Source organism: Anastrepha ludens, chromosome 6, assembly GCF_028408465.1.
Source record: "Anastrepha ludens isolate Willacy chromosome 6, idAnaLude1.1, whole genome shotgun sequence".
NCBI lineage: Eukaryota > Metazoa > Arthropoda > Insecta > Diptera > Tephritidae > Anastrepha > Anastrepha ludens.
The window spans coordinates 21750850-21770291 of record NC_071502.1 but is presented as its reverse complement, the minus strand read 5'-3'; the positions used below and the strand labels follow the sequence as shown (position 1 = coordinate 21770291).

General features: G+C 36.6%; 1 protein-coding gene across 1 annotated transcript; it reads right to left on the bottom strand.

The window, feature by feature from the left end:
• Window positions 1-1162: 1162 nt before the first annotated feature.
• Window positions 1163-18788, bottom strand: LOC128867323 (solute carrier family 2, facilitated glucose transporter member 1). Its single transcript, XM_054108440.1, has 5 exons — window positions 18302-18788; window positions 5171-5281; window positions 4935-5095; window positions 1918-2728; window positions 1163-1806 (listed from the first exon to the last, which is right to left on the bottom strand). Exons 1-5 carry the CDS (start codon window positions 18332-18334, stop codon window positions 1450-1452), a joined length of 1473 nt encoding a protein of 490 aa, XP_053964415.1. The 5' UTR covers window positions 18335-18788; the 3' UTR covers window positions 1163-1449.
• Window positions 18789-19442: the final 654 nt, after the last annotated feature.

The window sequence follows — 19442 nt, the reverse complement described above, 5'->3', positions numbered from 1 at the left end:
AATGACAATGCTCAATCTTCAAAATACAAAAAAAAATTTGAAAAAATATTGATTAGTTTTTTTTTATAGCTGATTCAAAATTGCACATGGCCCACCCTATACAACCACTTAATGAATACTAGGGTTGAAGACCTCATCTTCTTCCTAACATACATTTACAGGCATATCAAGCGATTTCTGATTTCTTTAACCGATCTTCAGTGTTTAATTTCCAGCTAAGTTTGGAGTCCAGAATTACCCCTAAGTACTTTGCACTGGTTGAAAGTGAGAGCGGTTGTCCGTTAATATTTGGTAGGGTAAAAATTGGTACCTTATATCTGGTGGTAAATAGCATGAGTTCTGTCTTGCGCGCGTTTAAACTTAGGCCACAGCCTGTAGCCCAAGAGTTAAGCTCGCCTGGCGCCCTTTGAATGATCCCACTGATCGTATTGGGACACAGCCCTGACACCATTAATACCACCTCATAAGCGTACGCAACCACTTTTCTAACACCCTGTAACTCACAACTGAATGGAACAAACAAAAAGCAGCAAAGGAATTTTTTTAGTGTGAAATGTCACCTTGACAAAAAGCATAAACTTTAAATTGTTTGATAGATTCTTTTCGAGATATCGATCACTGCAGCCATCTACCGAGAAAATAATGTAGTTCTTTTTCGTCAAACAATATCACCAGAGTTTGAAAATTCATAGACCTAATGCATGGCGGCCGCCGTAGCCGAATGGGTAGGTGCGTGATTACCATTCGGAATTCACAGAGAGGTCGTTGGTTCGAATCTCGGTGAAAGCAAAATTAATAAAAACATTTTTCTAATAGCGATCGCCCCTCGGCAGGCAATGGCAAACCTCCGAGTGTATTTCTGCCATGAAAAAGCTCCTCATAAAAATATCTGCCGTTCGGAGTCGGCTTGAAACCGTAGGTCCCTCCATTTGTGGAACAACATCAACACGCGCACCACAAATAGGAGGAGGAGCTCGGCCAAGCACCTAACAGAAGTGTACGCGCCAATTATTTATTTATTTATTTTTTTTTTAATGCATAGAATAAAAAATCAAATCAGCAATACTACCTTTTTAATATGCCTTGGAATCACCTCTGTTCAGACAAAAAGCTTGAATACATTTTTGACTAAGTTTTTATTTTTTTATTGTAATATAATACAGAATTTTGCGACATAATACGACAATAACAACTTACATTAGAATGCATGGGAAGGATATGGCCTTAAGATGTGTGGCAGATGAAATTAATAAATAAATATTTATATACAAATATCTGCTCAAGGAGCACACGCAATTACTTATAGTGACGAAGAACTTACAATTAAGTTTTACAATAACAACAAGGAATACATATCTACATATTGTTTCATATACATATATACATACATACACACTATTGCCTTCAAGAATATTGGTTTGCCTAAACTACAAAAGTAGATATCACTGATTAATGAACTTTTGACCGAAAACCTTTTGACATCATTGGCTTTACGTCCGCAACATCTTTTCCGCGAGTCTCGGGCAGATAACGCCACGTCAGGAGGAAACAATACAGGCACATCGCAGCACAAGGCAGAAAGGCGTAAGAGCCCCAAACAGCCTCCAACATGGGGAAGAACATGCCAATCATAAAATTGCCACTCCATGAAAAGCAATTACCCATTGACATGGCCACCGAACGCGATTCAACCTCAAAAAGCTCGGCGCCCACAAAATATGGCACAGGCGCCAAGCCCAGATTGAAGAAGAATATGAACGAAGCGATGAAGGCAATGCATAGAATGGGCAACCAGTCAACGCGATCCTATGAGAATGCAAAGCAAATTATACGCTTAGTATACTTACAAATATACGCATACATATACATACATACACGTGCATGTATGGCTATAAATTTCTTTTAAAAAATACTCACAATGTAATTTAAAGCAAACGCCATGCCGAGAAGTGACAGACCACAACCTCCAGCTGAAGACATCATTAGCGGTCGGCGCCCGAACTTTTGCACCATCACCGGGCTTACGGCAGCGAATGCCAAATTCAAAAGACCAGCACCAAAGTTCATCCACGTCGCAGTCTCCAATGAAAAGCCACCCTTCATGAATATTCTCACCGAGTAGAAGAATATCGCATTAATGCCACTCAATTGTTGGCACAAAGGAAACGAACAACAAATGACCAGCGGCAACAGGTATTCAGGATTCCGCACCACCGCCACAAAACCCATCTTCTCGTTGGCCGTGCATGTGGCCAGCTCTTTCATGTCAGCGATTTCGGCATTCACACAAGCATCTGAATTTTTGCCACGCAAACGTTGCAGCTCATTGCGTGCTGCCTGCTCATTCTGACGCATCAAATAGAGCCAACGTGGCGATTCTGGAAACCAATAAACCGGCAAGAAACTAACGATCACAAAGACGGTGTAGAAACTGAGTGCAAACTGCCAAAGTTCCTCGGTACCGAAAACTTGTTGCAAGCTGAAAACTTGTCCCACACAAATTCCGCCGGTCACTCCGATGGATGTAAACACCGCCGCACTGCCACGCAAATGAGTGGGCGAAATCTCGAGTAAATAAATTGGATGAACTGTGTAAGTGATCGCTGCTGCAACGCCGATGGTAAAGCGTCCGATTAGAAGCATCTCCACAGAGTTTGTCATGCGGCAAAAGTGTAGAAGAATGCCAGAGAGAGTTAACAGAAAGGCGCTGACCAGCAGAGATCCCTTTCTTGGAATATGAAAAGAAAAAGGAGTAAGAAAAAAAAAATTAGAAATATATGGACGATCACTTAAATGGAATCTGAAAATGGATATTGAAATGTCAGCTTAATGATTTACAATTTTTATTAGGAAGCTTTTGATTACATAATTTTTTTCTGGCAGCAAAAAGTTATATACTCCAGGTGCCTTTAATATCAATGGCAACGGTTTTGACCTAAGGAGACTCGACTTTGAATACCAATAAAGTACGCACACAAATAAAAATCCCACAAAATATATACATCCGGGAAAGAATGATAGATTACATGATTACGACATCAGTGGGCGTATTTTTGGCTTTGACGTAACAATTGGACAAGCAAGAGAGACGGGAGCGTAGTACAATAAATTCGCGTGCTTGCTACAGGACTGGAGGGTGCGCCACAAAAAGAATTGCGTATAAATGATAATGCGAGAAGTGCTTTTATTATACGCAATACAGTTTAGAGATGCAGCAACATCTCATAGAGCACAAAAATAAGAGTCCTCAACTGCAGTGCTGTTATACGGTTGCACAAGTACGAGCTTGACGCAGGCAACAAATCACAACCTCCAATTTTTTATCACGTGATGCTTACGACAAATACTGGGGTGTTCCCCCGACCGTCGGTTCTACGTTTCCGGAACGACCCGGACTCACTATATAACCGGTCAAGGACTGTGACTCCAGCAGCACTTGAGAAATGTATGTATGAGGAATGTTTTACTGCTACAATGCCCTGCTCACACTGCTCCTCGAAATTAGTCGGTGAATGTAAGACAAAACTGAACAGTGTTGCAAAACACAACAAAGTTAGTCTTATTTAGGTGCCTGGACATTATGGTTTTACAGGGAAGGAGTTAGCTGAAAACTGGCTAATGAAGGCTCTGCAAATATGCCTCTGAGCACTCTAGACCCTTTCTAGGTGTCAATTCTGCATTGATTTAACTATGGATTGACGACTTCATGAGGTCGTTGGTCAGGGTTGACTCGTACAGAGTAGCCAAGAGCTTTGTGAAAGAACCAAACAGGAAATTAGCGATCTTTCTCCTAAAGCTTAATCGGAAGAAGCTGAGAGTACTGGTGGGTGTAATCACAGGGCACAACGCCTGTGGTCAGCATATGGCTACCATGGCGGTCGTCGACAGCCCGATATGCCTATCCTATCTTGAGGATGACGACACTTCAAAGCATTTTCTCTGTAGATGTTTGGCGTTTTCCAGAATCAGACTTAGGATATTGGGTTGTGATATACTGAGTATGGATAAAGTTCATACTCTTCCTCTTCCGGATCTCTTAAGATGTATCAATGAATCCAAGAGATTTGTGGAAGAGTGACCTCAAACTTATTTTTCCGTCTTAGCACCTACATTTTATCTTTCCTATCTCTATTATTTCTATTGAATTCTCTCCGGGTGTAGTACAATGCTCTCCTGACTGAGTGCTTGGACTTGTCAAACCCCCCACAAATCTAATCTAATCTAAGCAACAATTCCAACAACAAATACTGCGACTTTTCTGGCTAAAACTTCTTACAAATTAAGAGCTTTTGTTACGCACAAGCACCAGCCCAGTCGAAGTAGAAATTGACTTAGCTAAGCTATATTCCATGGGATCCATGGGTCCATGGATCCTCTATACCAAATGAGAGTTAGAAGAAACCCAAGTATCCTGGATCAAGGCTAAAACCTTAGCCAAAACTAGAGTTAGATGGAGAGAACTTGTCGATGCGCTATGCTCATTTTGGAAATTTTACATTTTATTCATGTCTATATTGTAAATAAATTTTAAATAACGACATGTATGTATATATATATGTTACATATATACGGTAAAAGCAATGCGAGTCAACAAATTAAATCCCTGAGAGAGGCTTTGTGGGTCGCGAATGTCGCACCGCCTTCTGTACTCTCCCCATCGCACTATGGTCTTTAGGATAACGTTTGCTGGCCAAAACTCATTTTATAAAGTATCAATAAATCGATTTATATTACAATATTCACAGATAGTTTTGAGTTCGACGGACAAGTAGGAGTAAGAGTAGCAGTACTTTCATTCAGCCTGGGCACTGAAGCCTCAGGTAATGCAATATGATGATTCCTTTGACTTATTGTTTCTAATTGAGCCCGTCTAATATCAGCGTTCAAGAAATTTTAGAATAAAACTATAAGAAAAGCAATAGTATTTGTATTACCTTCCAAATCGGTTGCAACATCCACCAGCTATAAATGAGCCGAAAATTCCGCCTATAAGAAATATCGACACAATCACCGACCAAATCAGATCAAGTTGCGCTGAAGTTAGATGCTCGTCATAACGTATCACAAAGGCATCCAAGCACCAGGATTTAATATACTGTAGAAATAAATAAGTTTTTGTAATGAAAAGTACAAAAAAAAAAGATTTTCGAATTTCGAGTTCTGAATTTACCTCAGCTGGTGTATTCATAACACCGAGGCAATAGCCTACGGGTATTGCAGTACCAAAAGTGGTTGCGACACATACCAACGCCAGCAGCGGAGTCCAACCTTTGGGTTGCGTCTGGAATAAAATGTATTATATTTATTATTTAGTTTGGAAATAGCTTTAGTTGCACAGGTTAACATAATTTTGTAAACTTTTTTTTATTAATCTTTCATTCATAAAATATAATTTTATTTATAAATACTTTTTTCAATTCACTGTCGCATATATCTATATGAAAGAGTGTTCGAAGAACGAAAGGATTTTGCGCTTATGGACCACGAGCTCAGTGTTTTAATCACGGGAGGAAATGTAACGCGGTTCATAAAGTCCCAAAGATTACGGTGGTATGAACACGTTCTAAGAATGAACAGCGAAAGAACGACCAAAAAAGTATATGAAGCAAATTCTGAAGGAGCAAGAAGGAGAAGCGGGCCAAGGAGACGATGGTTGCAATACGCAGAAGAGGATATACGAAAGATGAGAATCTCACAACATAAAGCGAAAGCGGGCTGTCGAGAGGAATGGATGCGTATTGTAGAGGATGCAATAGTTCACCCGAACTGTAATGCCAAGATGATATGGGCATTTCAATTATTCAAAGTCAGCATGCGGTATGATTCACGGGAGTACGTGCCGACGTCGGCCTTACCCCAATCTAATCAATGCGTACCAATTGGTAGTGTGGAATGGATATACTAGCTACTTTGGTGGGATTCAAGGTCTATCCAAGCCTATGCCGTACTTTGGCTCCGGCACCCGGTTGCAATGCAACTCCACATCGAGCCAAAAAGGCTCCACCCGCTTTTGAGTGTTAAACACAACCAACACGATACCTACTCTTCGAGTTACCGTTCCACGTGCAGGTCGGAGCGAACTCCGCGGGCTCCTCTTCCCCGCGCCAACAGATTTAAGTCTCTGGTCAGATTCCATAGCCAATACTACTACTAGTTGAGATTTCATACATCTCTGGACTGGTGGCCAGGGTAAAAAAATACCCCGTGCCCCACAAAAACACACAACCCTAGCTAATTAACTGAACGCAAAAAAAAAAAAACTCAGCCATTTAAACACTTCATGCGCATACTGACTAAGCATGGACACTTGGAGACTACAAAACTCACATCATATCGTCCATCGGTCCAACTAATATCCACACTGCTCAATATTGTCTGCTATTCGCTCAATTTTTCATCCCCCAAAATGAGAGTGTCGCCCGCATGCGCACAATATTTACAAAGAGGTTCTAACTGTCAGAGAGCAGTCTATCGTCATGTTTGAAATAAATACACCATAAATGGACCCCTGCGGACAGCATCGCTTCCACCCCAAGCTGCACACTTCCATCTATACCAATTATGTGGTTTTCTGCCCGAAAAATAACTCCGCCACATAGCAATTTCCGGACAGCCAAGCTCTTCCAGTCGTTGCAACACTCGATTCCAGCATAGGCAAGCAAATGCCGCCTTGAAGTCAATAAGCATGTCAAGGACATATTTTTTAATGTTCTCCCTAAGCACACCCTGAACATACATTCATACTCATTTTTTCTGAACCCATATTGCCTATCCGACCTAATACCGCGAGTTAGCCCCTGAAGTCACTAAACCAGAACCCTTTTCAATACTGAAAGAAGGTTGATACCCCACTAAGTTCGAGGATCGCTCCTGATTTTCTCAGGGGCTTTAAGAGAAGAGACGATGCTAGACACTTTCCACTCACGAGAAAAAAGAACCTGTAGGTCAATCCATTTGTGGAAAAGCATCAAGGGCCACGCCGCAAATAGGAGCAGTCGTTCGGCCAAAACACCCAAAAAAAGTGTATAGGCGACAATATATTTATATACTAGGTTCTTCAATAAGTTTTGCGGTTCGATAAGAGAGAGCATTGCTACTCCTACATTTTAGCCAATTTAGTATCGACGTGTCACAGTATTTTCTACAGTGCAGAAGGCTTAAAAGCAAAGAAAATTTGTGAACGAATGTTGAGAGTGCAAGGAAATTAGGACTCTTTTTAAGTGTTATAAGTGTAATAAGGACTTTTCGTCCTCAATAAATACATCAGAAGGATGGCTTACTGAATTTAAACGTGGCCGTACAAACCTCGAAGACGACCAACGCCAAGAATGTCCAAAAAGAGCAACAACACCAGAAATCGTAGAAAAAATACAGGGAATCGTATTGGAAACTTGTCGAGTGACTGAAAGAGATTTAGTAGAGGCCTAAGGCATCTCATTGGGCAGTGTAAGCAATATTTTGACCGAAGTATTGGGTTTCAGAAAGCTGTGCGCCGCACAAAGCGGGATGTCGCATTCGCTAACAATGGAAGAAAAACACATTCGAATGCGACTTTCTCAGAAACATTTTGAGCTGTTTCGGAAGGATAAAGTGAATTTTGTGCGTCGGTTCATCACTATGGATGTTACTTGGGTCTATCAGCATAATTCTAAATCAAAACAAGAGACTAAAGAGTGGGGTGAACCTGGTTTATCGGCTCCGAAACGAGTTCGTGTCCAGAAACCGCACAAGAAGGTGTTGGGGTCAGTTTTTAGGGATGCGAAAAGAATTTTATTTGTGGATTACTTGCAAACTGGTAAAACAACAAATTCTGAATATTATTGTAACCTTTTAGATCAGCTGAAGAAAAAAAGTACGTGAACAAAGATCCAGTTTGCAAAGGAAAATTAATGAGGCCATAGGGAAGCGTATTTTGCAACGCTTCCAAAATCTGACTTCAGGTAGGGAATTTATAAACTAGAATCTCGTTGGTACAAGTGTATTGATGTTCAGGGAGACTACCTGTATACTGAATAATAAAGTGTATTTCAAAGTATAAAATTACGTCTTTCTTATCAAACCACAAAATTTATTGAACAACCATGTATGTACAGCGATATGTGTAGAAAAGCGTGAAAAATAATCGTATGCGCGCAGTGGACTACTCCGCGAGTACTCGAACAATGATCCCAAGTTCTACTGAGTTCATTCCCACAACCTTGCGTTCATAAAAACTTAATGTAAAGACAAAAGAATTAAAATCAGCTTCGCAAGTGTTAATATTTATAACATTCCTGCATTTAATCAGCATTTTCTTAATTTACAATATAAAACCTCATTAAACACATAATTGAACTATGAATATTGCGTGTTGTTGCAGCAACTGATATTCAACTAAAAGTCCCTTTACTTATTCAAAGTATTTAAAAACTTACAAAACTGCTTATACTCGCACATACACACACACACGTACACAAATACATAACACTCTGGGGTATTCACTTGAATGCGGTCAACCAATTCTCCACTGATTAGCGGTCATAAATATTTACAATATTTAAACTGTTCTTGTAGAATTAATAACAATTGTAGGTATTTGGCGGATACTTGTTGTAGATAATTGTGCGCTGTTGTCTAACTCCCGACCTCACTAATTGCCCTTCAAGTATATTCACCTCCACCAATCATAAATCAACGATAGTAAAAACGTGAGGCGGCAATGAATTTATTTGTTTACCCAGATTATTGACTGAACCACACAATTTTGTTGCACAATAATATTACTTCCACGTAGTGGTGCAAAGCAGACATAATTTGTGTTTTTGAGATTCAATTTTTAACTGAGGAATTCATTTTTGCTGTTTACTTGCACGATAGCAAATTTTACGGGCGGCACGAGCCAAATTTTAACTCAACTATCTCGTGGTATGTGGACATGTTTTGACAAAGATACAACACTAATTATAATAAAATAATAAAACGTCTGCCGCTTGGTATGTTTACTTTTCCCCATAAGCTTTTTACGTTAAACTTTCGTCTTCCGGTAACTTCCTTCACTTTAGAATCTCACACAGACGAACAAACAAGGGATATGAGCTTACTCATCATCATAGCGTTACAGTCCGGGGTGTGCATCTAGCTGCCTTAGCAATCCTTCTCCATTCGACACGATTCAGCGCTAGAGATTTCCAGTTTTTGACGCCTATTTTATTCAGGTATTCGGTGACGTTATGCAGCCAAATTGATTTTGTCTTCGGCGGCGTTTGGGCATAGAGGATTGTAGTCTAGCAGAAGTTTTCGTGGCCTACCCTCATCCATGCGGATGATGTGACCTGTCCATCTAATGCGTTGCGACATGAAAAATTTTACAATTCGACATTGCAGAGACTTTCACCGAGATTCGAACCTACTTTCTCTCTGAATTCCGAATGGTAGTCAAGCACCAGTCCATTCGGCTACGGCGGCCGCCATTGTAGACACTTAGCAACTCCTAATTTGGCCTGATTCTGTACTCGCCATCTTCTGCGTGTATTTCTTTTTGCTTTCCTTGTTCACTACTCTCGGGAGCATAGGGTCTCGACAAGACTCTTCCATCGTATACGGTTCTGTGTTGTTGTTTCTGCACCGTCCCATGAGATGTCGGCATCTGCTCGTTCGCGCAGCATCGACCTTCTCCAAGTGGTCGATTGCGACCTCTGCTCCCTTGCGGGTTCCAGTCCAGTGCCATTCTCGTGAAGCTATCTGGTGGTATTCTCAATGTGTGACCTATCTATCGCCACTTTCTGAGTATGATTTGCCTAAGGATGAGCTCCTCGTTCGTTAATTTCCAGAGTGCGTCGTTACTGATGGTGTTTGGCCAGAATATTCTGCAAATGGTGGGGTGGCATTTGTTGATGAAAAAATGTAGTCTCTATGTGATGGTGTTAGAGACCAGCTATGTTTCGCTTCCGTACAACAATATGGACTTCCCGCATGGGCCGAATATTCGTAGTTTAGTGCGCCTGAAGATTTACGAACTCCCCCATACTGTTGCATTCACCTGCCCTTGCCTTGCTTAGCCCACAAAAAAAGGCCAACATCGTCAAATCGCAGCTGCGAGCAGACTAATTCGTATCGCTGAGATGGCTGACAATGCAATTAACGAACTTGACACGCAAAAGAACGATTGTGGCATGAACTGCCGCACCAATTTGCTAAAACCAAAGATCGCTCAACTACCATTTTATCAATTTCTTGCCACAAAAAATCGTTTATCATGCCACTGTAGAGCTCATATAAGAGACCGAAATAACTTGACTTACTCGCATATGTCGGTCTAGGAGTTTAATGAACTTTAATATAAATACTTTTATTTTATTATTTCATGTATGCATATTTAAAATATATTTAACGACTTGATGAAATGCACCTTAATATTCAAATTAAATATCCCAAACACAATTTCAAAAACTCAAATATTGGGTTATTTGGAAAGTAATTCCGTTTTTTCCCGATATAGGATTTAATTGTATTTTTTCACATATGTTTTGACAGCTGACATAGCAAGGCTTGTGTGTGAATAAGTTCAATTGATTTTACGCTGTAGTTTTTGTTCGGTGCCCTTTTAAATATAGAGAGCATTAAGCAGCATTTTCGTCATATTTTACTTTTTTACTATAAAAAGATAAAAATGCTGTTCAAGCCAGAAAGAAATTAACCGATGTGTATGGAGAAGATGTGTTGACAACACGCCAGCGCCAGAACTGGTTTGGAAAATTTCGATCCGGCAATTTTGATGTCGAAGAAGCACCACGTTCTGGAAGGCCGACTGAATAAAGACGCGATAAAGGCATTAGTGAGATCGGTCAGAGGTCGAATTCAACTGCTTATGGCCACCTGAAAGGCCTGGGCTTAACCTTGAAGCTCGATATATCCACAAAAACACGAAATTACTTTCCGAACAACCCAATATGTTACAAAGAACCACAAGGTTTGAATTCAAAAATCACATATCATTTTCCAATGCTACTCAACTCAGCAACTTTTTGCATAAAAAACCGTGGCAATTATATATTACTTGCGTCACAGCTTTGACACTGCCATTTTTTCAAAGAAAAAGTCAGCACTGGCCACACGAGTTGCAAACTGAAACGCAATTAACGCAATTTGTTTCACTGGTTCGAAATTTGTTCAGTAGTCATGGTTCCATAATTTAATTTAATTTTAATTAAATGTAATACTGGAGGTTGCGTACGACGAATTGTATTTAATAAATGGAGTTAAAAAAAATTAAAAATAACTAATTCAAATTTTTCCTGCAGCGGTGCGTGATTATGGATTTTTTGGTATTCATTTTTCTAATCAGCTTTAATGAGTTGTACATCGATGTGGTAGCGCAGCCAAGCGCAGGCGTACCTACTAAGTTGCGAAAGGTTGCTTCTGTGCGAAAAGCACTACAGATTTCTTATAGACGTCGCACAAGGCAAATTGTATATGAAATTAATGATAAATTGGCCGTGAATTGTTTATGGAAACACAAATGAAGAAAAGGTAGTTTTCCCCATTGTAATTTAGATTTCCGTTTAAGGTATTTATATATATATGGAAATTCTAGCTGGCTTTAAACGTCGTAATTGAAAAACTCGAAGGCATCCTTGTTTTTAATTTATTTTAATTTAAATAAAAATGAATAAGCAATGCAAAAGTAATTACTATTGCGGCTTTAAACAAAATAATTATAAGAATTTGCATTCCGATGTTTGTTAATTTACTATACCTGAAGTTGGCTACAAATCAAATATCAACAATTACCGAAGGCCCAAGCAGCTAGTGTGCTCTTTTGTTTTGTTTTTAAGTTAGTGTAATATTTTATATTATTCTAATAAATAATAATAATAATAAATATCAACAAAAACTGAAAAGCAAATACTAAAATGGCAAGAATGTAACTTCTGATTTCACGCTGCACCTACTTTACTTTTACAGTACTTTTTTAAGATACACCAGTTAGACTAAATAACACAACCATACCTAAAGTAATGTTGCAAAATATCTCGGAATGCATCTTGACTACAGGCTTACATGAAAAACTCATATGTTTACTACACGCAAGGCTCAAACTCCGAAGTCTTTTTTGGCTGTTAAATCGCAATTCCCATGTTTCCTCGAAAATAACCTCGCACTGTACTCAGCTATCATAAAACCAGTATGGGTATATGGCATACAACTCTGGGGCACCGGAGCTAACTCAAACCTCGAAATGCTCCAAAAATTCCAATCGGAAACTCTCAGAATAATCGCAAATGCCCAAATTGGCTGTGATCGCACAGCTCCTACAATAGCTGAAGAAATCAAAAGGTGTAATGAGGCAGCACGATATAAAACTTCAATCGCACCCAAACCCCTTAATTATAGAAATCACCACCAATGACATTTCCTTTAGCAGATTGAAAAGGGAATCAACAATAGATCTCATAAGCTAAAAAGCAAAAATTGAGGAATACACGTCTCGTAGAGTATCTTAGTTTCAAATATAAATATTTTTAAATGCTATTCAACAGATCACAATAAATAAATTTAAAAAAATAAATAAAAAATTATGAAACGCGCAAAAATTTTAACAAAGAAGATTTGAAAATAATGACCGGTACACGAGCAGTGCAGATCTCGCAACAGATGTACTTGTGTGTGAGTAATCTGCGTTTTCTAATTGGCAAAAGTTATTTCTAGTTGCCATTTCTTCGAAATCACAACAATTAATCAGTCGCATTATATCCACCGTATACTGGTTATTCCTGATTATTAATTAACATGGATTCAAAACAGCTTTCTAAGGCTTAATTTATTTGTGAAGCAGATTTCTTCACGTAAATATTGGGTGGTCTAAAGAGTGCGCTAACCAGTTTGAGAAAAGCTTGTTGTTGGTTTTTTAACTTTCTTTATTGAAATAATTTTATTTTGTAACGTACCTTGTTAAAAAAATATGTTCGCTTGTACTGTTTTTGTTTTTAAGTATGTTTTTCGGTATTTCTAGGGTCAAATATTTAAAAACTGGTTAATTCTTTTATTTTTGTGAAACTTTTAGAAAGCCAAATATTGCTCAGAATTTAATTAGTTATTCGTTATCGTCTCTTGTATGCAATCAGACCCTAATAGGCTTGAATGGTTAAATATTAAATATTCACAACTTCTTTGAAAAAGTATCGTAAATAAATTTTAGGAAATTAGTTTTAAATCTAAATTGCGTATTAAATGTGATTTTGGAAATAAGAAAAAAAAAATGTTAATTTTTGGTTCTCAAAAAATTCAAAGAAAGCCCAAAATAGCAAAAAAAAAATAAAGTTTCTGGTTCTCAAAAAAATCAAAGAATAACCAAAATTAAAAATAAAAAAAAAATAAAAATTTTTGATCTCTCAAAAAATTCAAAGAAAGCCCAAAATTGAAAATAAAAAAAATAAAAATTTGGTTATTAAAAAATTCAAAGAAAGCCCAAAATATAATAGAAAATAAGATAGAAATAAAAATGTTTAATTCTCAAAAAACCAAAAAAATTAAAGTTTTTAGTTCTCAAAAAATCCACTAATGCCCAAAATTTAAAATAAGAAAAAGATACAAATTTTTGGTTCTCAAAAACCCCAAAGAATGCCCAAAATAGAAAATAACAAACAAAATAAAAATTTTTTGGTTCTCAAAAACCCCACAGAATGCCCAAAATAGAAAATAAGAAAAAAATAAAAATGTTTTAATTCTCAAAAAACTGAAATAATACCCAAAATAGAAAATAGGACATAAATAAAGATTTTTGGTTCTCAAAAACCCCAAATGTCCAAAATAGAAAATAAAAAAAATGTTGATTTTCAAAAAATTCAAAGAATGCCCAAAATTAGAAAATAAAAAAAAAATAACAAATTCTAGTTCTCAAAAAGTAGAAAAACAAAAACATAAATACAACATTTTTGGTACTCAACAACTTCAAATAATGACCAAATGGCAAATTTTGTGGCATTTAAGAACAATTTTATGGATCAAATTACTATTTGGTGCGAAAAAATACATAAGAATCACCCCCAATTATTCTTTTTTCTGAGAAGGAGAAGGTAACACAAAGCAAATAGCATACTTAAGGTGGCGCCTTCCCAAAACAGTTACTTTATTTTTCGCGATTTTGGCAAGTCTGGCGTCAGGCTCCTTCACAATACAAAGCAAACGAACAAATAAACAAAAGAAAGACGACTTGGAAGTTTGTAAAAATTCAGTGAAGTGTTTGTTAATATTAATATATAATTTGAAGATTTGTAGCATTTCAACTAAACAAATTATTGAAAACGAAGTGCCGCGTGTTAAATTGTAAAAGCTCGAATTAATATAAAGCCTCCAAATGCATTTTGTGCGGATAATGCAGCGGCAAAAAAGTGTGTGTGTGTGCGTATAACTTCTTGTGTTGGGTTTGTTTCTATGGCTTTCGCCTACTCTTCATAAACCAGTAATTCTCCTTCCTTTTGTTTGTTTATTCACGGAGCCTGACGACACAGCGAATTCGGAAGCCGCATCCTTGTGTAGATTAGCTATTTTTGTTATTTGTTTTCCGTGTACATTCTCGAAAAATCTGTGCGTCTCCCTAATGCCTGCAGTGTCTTCCAGGCGGAAGTACTGGCAATTGGACAAAATGGTGCGGAAGCGCTAGTTGGATTCTGGATGAATCACCACTCTAACCAACTGGCAATTGGGGAAGCTTGTAGGTTACTAATCGTAGATCCATCTTTTAAGGGCAATATCGCTATTATTTCGGATAGCCAAGCTGCAATCCAGGCACTGGATTCGGCGACAACAACCTCTAAACTGGGGGAACAAAGCAGGAATAGCCTTACCACCTTGGGCGAAAACCATAAAGTTACTTTAATCTGGGTCCGGGGCATTGAAGCCTTGAACGATTTGGCAACAAAATAGTTTGGAAGCGCTAGTTGGATTCTGGATGAGTCACCACTCTAACTAACCAACCAACCAACATTCGGTTGCCAGCACAAAATGAAATGACGAAAAGCCGTTCCATTCCCACGATCGCCGTATTCTTTTAGATTCAAATGCAAGTCGACCGTTTTGGGATGTTTGGCCCAGCTCCTCCTCCTATTTGTGGTGTGAGTCTTGATGTTGTTCCACAAATGAAGGGACCTACAGTTTTAAATCGATTCCGAACGGTAAATGGTTTTTTATGAGAAGCTTTTTATGGCAGAAATACACTCGGAGGTTTGCCATTGTCTGTCGGGGGCGACCGCAATTAGAAAAAAGCGGTACAGTTAGTTATGGCTACTTTAATATATGTTGGTTTTTCTCAATTCCTTTTCTGGCCAACCACAGCGGCGAGGTAATTTTCAATATCGAAATTTTAGGAACACAAACTAACAAATCATTCCGCTGAACCTAGAAATCGCAATTGTACGATTAGCAGCCTTCATCGCATTCTTCCATTTTTATAGCAAAAGAGCTTACCGTGACGAAAATGCTGAAAATTTTTGCAAAAGACAATTTTTTTCCAATATTATTCTTGAATCTTCAGAATATAGTTTTTCAAACACTCATTACTGTTTCTAGAAGCAATGCAAATTATAAGAGGTATTCAAGTTTAAAGCCGTATCGATATACGGCAATTTGTTACAGAACTTTTTAGACTACCCAATATTTGCGTTCATATAATGAATTGTTTTTATTGTAAAAAGGTATATGATATGTGCATGAGTGTGCATTCATTGAGTTGAAGATATTAATTAAATATTTAGAAATTTATAGGTATTCACTTGAAGCAGAAGACAATACATAGAATACTTCTCTAGTGCGTACCCTTGAACTACTTAATTAAAATTTAAGTGTCTACAAATATTTTTCGAACTGCCTTTGATTACAGCCATAAGCGAAGTATGAAACACTATCGGATCCTGGTAGTTAGCACTCGTTTTGGATACAAATAATAGAACTAATTTGTAAATTAAAGCTTGTAAAAAAAATGTAATATTGGAAAACTCTCAAGTGCGCCCTTCATAGTTCTTGAGGTGAAGATTGAGGTAATTCAATAATTTACTACACTTAAGGGGTATTTCCTTCAAACAAGCCAACTACAAATCTACTCAATAAATGGTATTTGAACTTTAAGTTCTACTTTCGCCTGAGAATTGCAATATATGGTACAGTGGTGGTAAAAATAAGAGCAGCATGATGTATTATAAAGTTTTGAACTAGTTTGCCTGGATGGCTATTTGTAGGGTTTGTTAATCTCATTTTAATTTTTTTTTTTTCGAACTAAAATATTATAAATAGGATAACCTAAAATTTAAAGAAAGCAACAGTTTTTTTATTAATAATTTTCGAACAAAATTTTTTGTGGTTTTTTCCTAAAAAAATGGTTTTTTACAAATTCACATATGAAAAAAGTGTGCGAAAATTTTCTTCAAAGTAAAATTAAAAATTACGGTTTCGGTCGCGCGTCCTACAAAAAATGATGGCTTCGAAGAGAAGCTGTGTCAAATTTTGTGTAAACCCAAAACTAATAATTAATTGCAGCTTTTTTATAAATATTTTTGAACAAAATTTTTTTTTCAAAATTTTGAATCTTTTTCTTTAAAAAATATTTTTATATACAAATCCAAATATGAAAAAATTCTACTCGAAAAATTTTCTTTTTCAATTTTTAAATGGTTTCTTAAAAAAACGTTTTTATTACAAATCTACACTTGAAAAAAAATGGGGTAAAATTTTTGCAGCCTAGTTTTCGGCTTCGGCTGCGCGTCTTCAAAAAATGGTTGCTGGTGTGTTTACCCGCAAAAAAAAAAAATTGTGAAAAGATCAACAAAATTAACAATTTTTTTTTATAAAAATCCACATATGAACAAAATTTGCGTAAAATTTTCTTCAACGTAAAATTTAAAATTGCAGGTTCGGTCGAACGTCCTTCAGCAAATGGTTGCGAAGAAAAATTCTGCAAAATTTTCTGTACACTCAAAATTAATAATTAATTGCAAGTAAATCAGTGTTTTTAGTTTCGAATTTTTTTCTTAAATTTTTTTTTTATAAAAATCCAAATATGAAAAATATTCTACGCAAAATTGTTTTTTTCTTTTAGTTTTTAATTTTTGTTTTTTTCTTAAAAAATCGTTTTTATAAAAAAATGTTTACATATGAAAAAAATTTGTGTACAATTTTCTTCAACGTAGACTTTAAAATTGCAGGTTTGGGCGCGCCTCTACAAAAAATGACTGCTTCGAAGAAAAGCTATGCAGCTGTCATATTTTTTATGTATTATTTTTTACTTTTAAAAATTTAATTTATGTAATTTATTTACAATACGAACAACATTTTTTTTTTATTTATGTATATATAATAATTTCCTAAGGTTCCGCGTGGGAGCAAAAAGGTTACAACAAATTCCGATCTGTTGTCGGGTATTTTTCATTTTAAACACACTTTCTTTTATTAGCATCGTATCACCAACTGTCTAGCAAAAGCAAAAAGTATCAGTGCCAACAAAGTTTTGGAGAACAAAATAGCCTAAAATCTAACGGTTTTTGCACTCTAAAAATGCACCTTCAAATTTGAGTGTTTTTTGTTTACACAAATTTTATTTTGTTTTACTGATATTTTTTTCCACATTTATTTAAATATTTTTGTTAATCTTTTTTCCAATCTTGCTTCCCATGAAACTTTAAATACCACAAATTAAGTTAAAAGTTTAAAATCAATTCAATAATATTAAATATATATCTCGGCAGCGTTAAAAAAAATGTACACCACATATTGACAAGTTTTGACTATTTATTTATTTTGTAATTTCAATTATTTTTTATAAAAATTTAGTGCATACTACAACAACTACCACATAAGGCAAGTGGTTTTTGACAATTTTTGCTGCTGACGGTTTTGGGTGTTTTCTTCCATATAAACAAATGTGGAGCAAGCGTTAAATTGAGAAAATGCACAAGAACGCGTCCGAAAAAAATTCTCAAAAATCAGTGTGACTTTTGATCTACCTGAAACTTGCACTTTATTATACCAAAATGCAATAGTTTATAAAACTGCATGCGCGAAACATTTCTAAAAGTACCGATTAAAGGCTTTGAAATTTTAGTGAAAATTTTACGATTTTTTACAATTTTTATACAAAGTTCGCAGCTTTGCTTTAAATAGTTCTTGCTGTAGTATGAACTATGTTTTTGTAAAAAAATATTTGAAATCACAAAACAAAAAAAAGCAGAGTCAAAACTTATCAATAAGCAACCCACCACCACTGACCGTAAAAGGATTAAACAGCCATTTCTGTGCTTATTAGAACTTTCCGTCCGATAAGCTAAACACTTACATCGCTTTCATTTTTCTCCAATTTGCTATCCATTTAAAAATAATGAATGGCTACTGTTTTGATTTATCGTATTTTCCAACCACTTCACTTTTTCATAAACTCTTCTTATCACAGATAGTAGGAACACTTCAGAATCAATTTATAACAAAATACAGTAGTTACTCAGTATGTGTGTGTGTACTGTTACGTATGTAGGCGTTCACGTATGATTTTTTAGTAATACTAAATTTTATTCACGTTGCATGCACCTGTATATGGTGCGCATTTATTATATACAATATTTATGGGGCTATGTTGTGACTGTTTTTCAGGTATTGTTCACTGCACTTCCGAGATATCAGTGCGATCACCGCACGTTTCAATCGCCTTTCTATATTCGCAGTACGTTTTTCGCAGTATGACACTTTTTTTGTTGTGTCCAGTTTTGTTTTTGCTTTTTAGTAATGATTCAATTCTGTCAACCTGTGTGTTCTTTCCGATTCGCGCGCCAGTAACTTCTGTACGGTGATAACTACGTCCATTGTGCTTATATACCTATTTAGTACGTATGTAGATATGTAATGCGGGCTTCGGCTGATCTGTACGTCACAGCTAATATCTCACGATTGTTTACTATTGGTATTGTTATTTGACAGTTGCGAGCAATATATTTTGCCTGTAGGAAATTTATGCATATTCGCGTGCACCAATGCAAACATGTGCATATATTTATTTTCACCGAAAGGGTGATCAATTTAGAGGTATCGAATTTTAAATTGAAATAAAACAACGAAAATTCAAATTGATTGGGCAATCTTTATTATTTTTGTGTAGAAAAATGGGTGACATTTATTTTTTAAAGATAATCCCTTTTAAATATTAGCCGCAACTGAATGAATGACTCGCTGGAGGACTTCGGTCGTTATCTCGTGAATAACTTTAGTAATCTTGGCTTCAGATGCCTCAATCGAAGCTGGTTTATCCACAAAGCATTTAGACTTTACATACTCCCACAAATAAAAGACCAAAGGTGTGATATCACACGATCTTGGTGGCCAATCCACTGTTCTGAGACGAGAGATAAATTTCTTACCGAAACGACGACGCAGAAAATCCATTGTTTCACGGGCTGTATGGAAAGAAGCACCGTCCGTCGTCTTGT

Bases quoted from the DNA above. Each gene is read 5' to 3' on its own strand.
- LOC128867323 (XM_054108440.1), bottom strand. From the start codon at position 18,334: ATGGATAGCAAATTGGAGAAAAATGAAAGCGAT. The intron at 2,729-4,934 runs GTAATACAAATA...TCATATTCCAAG, and splicing joins TGTTGCAACCGATTTGGAAG to AAAGGGATCTCTGCTGGTCA. The intron at 1,807-1,917 runs GTGAGTATTTTT...GCATTCTCATAG, and splicing joins CGTTTGCTTTAAATTACATT to GATCGCGTTGACTGGTTGCC.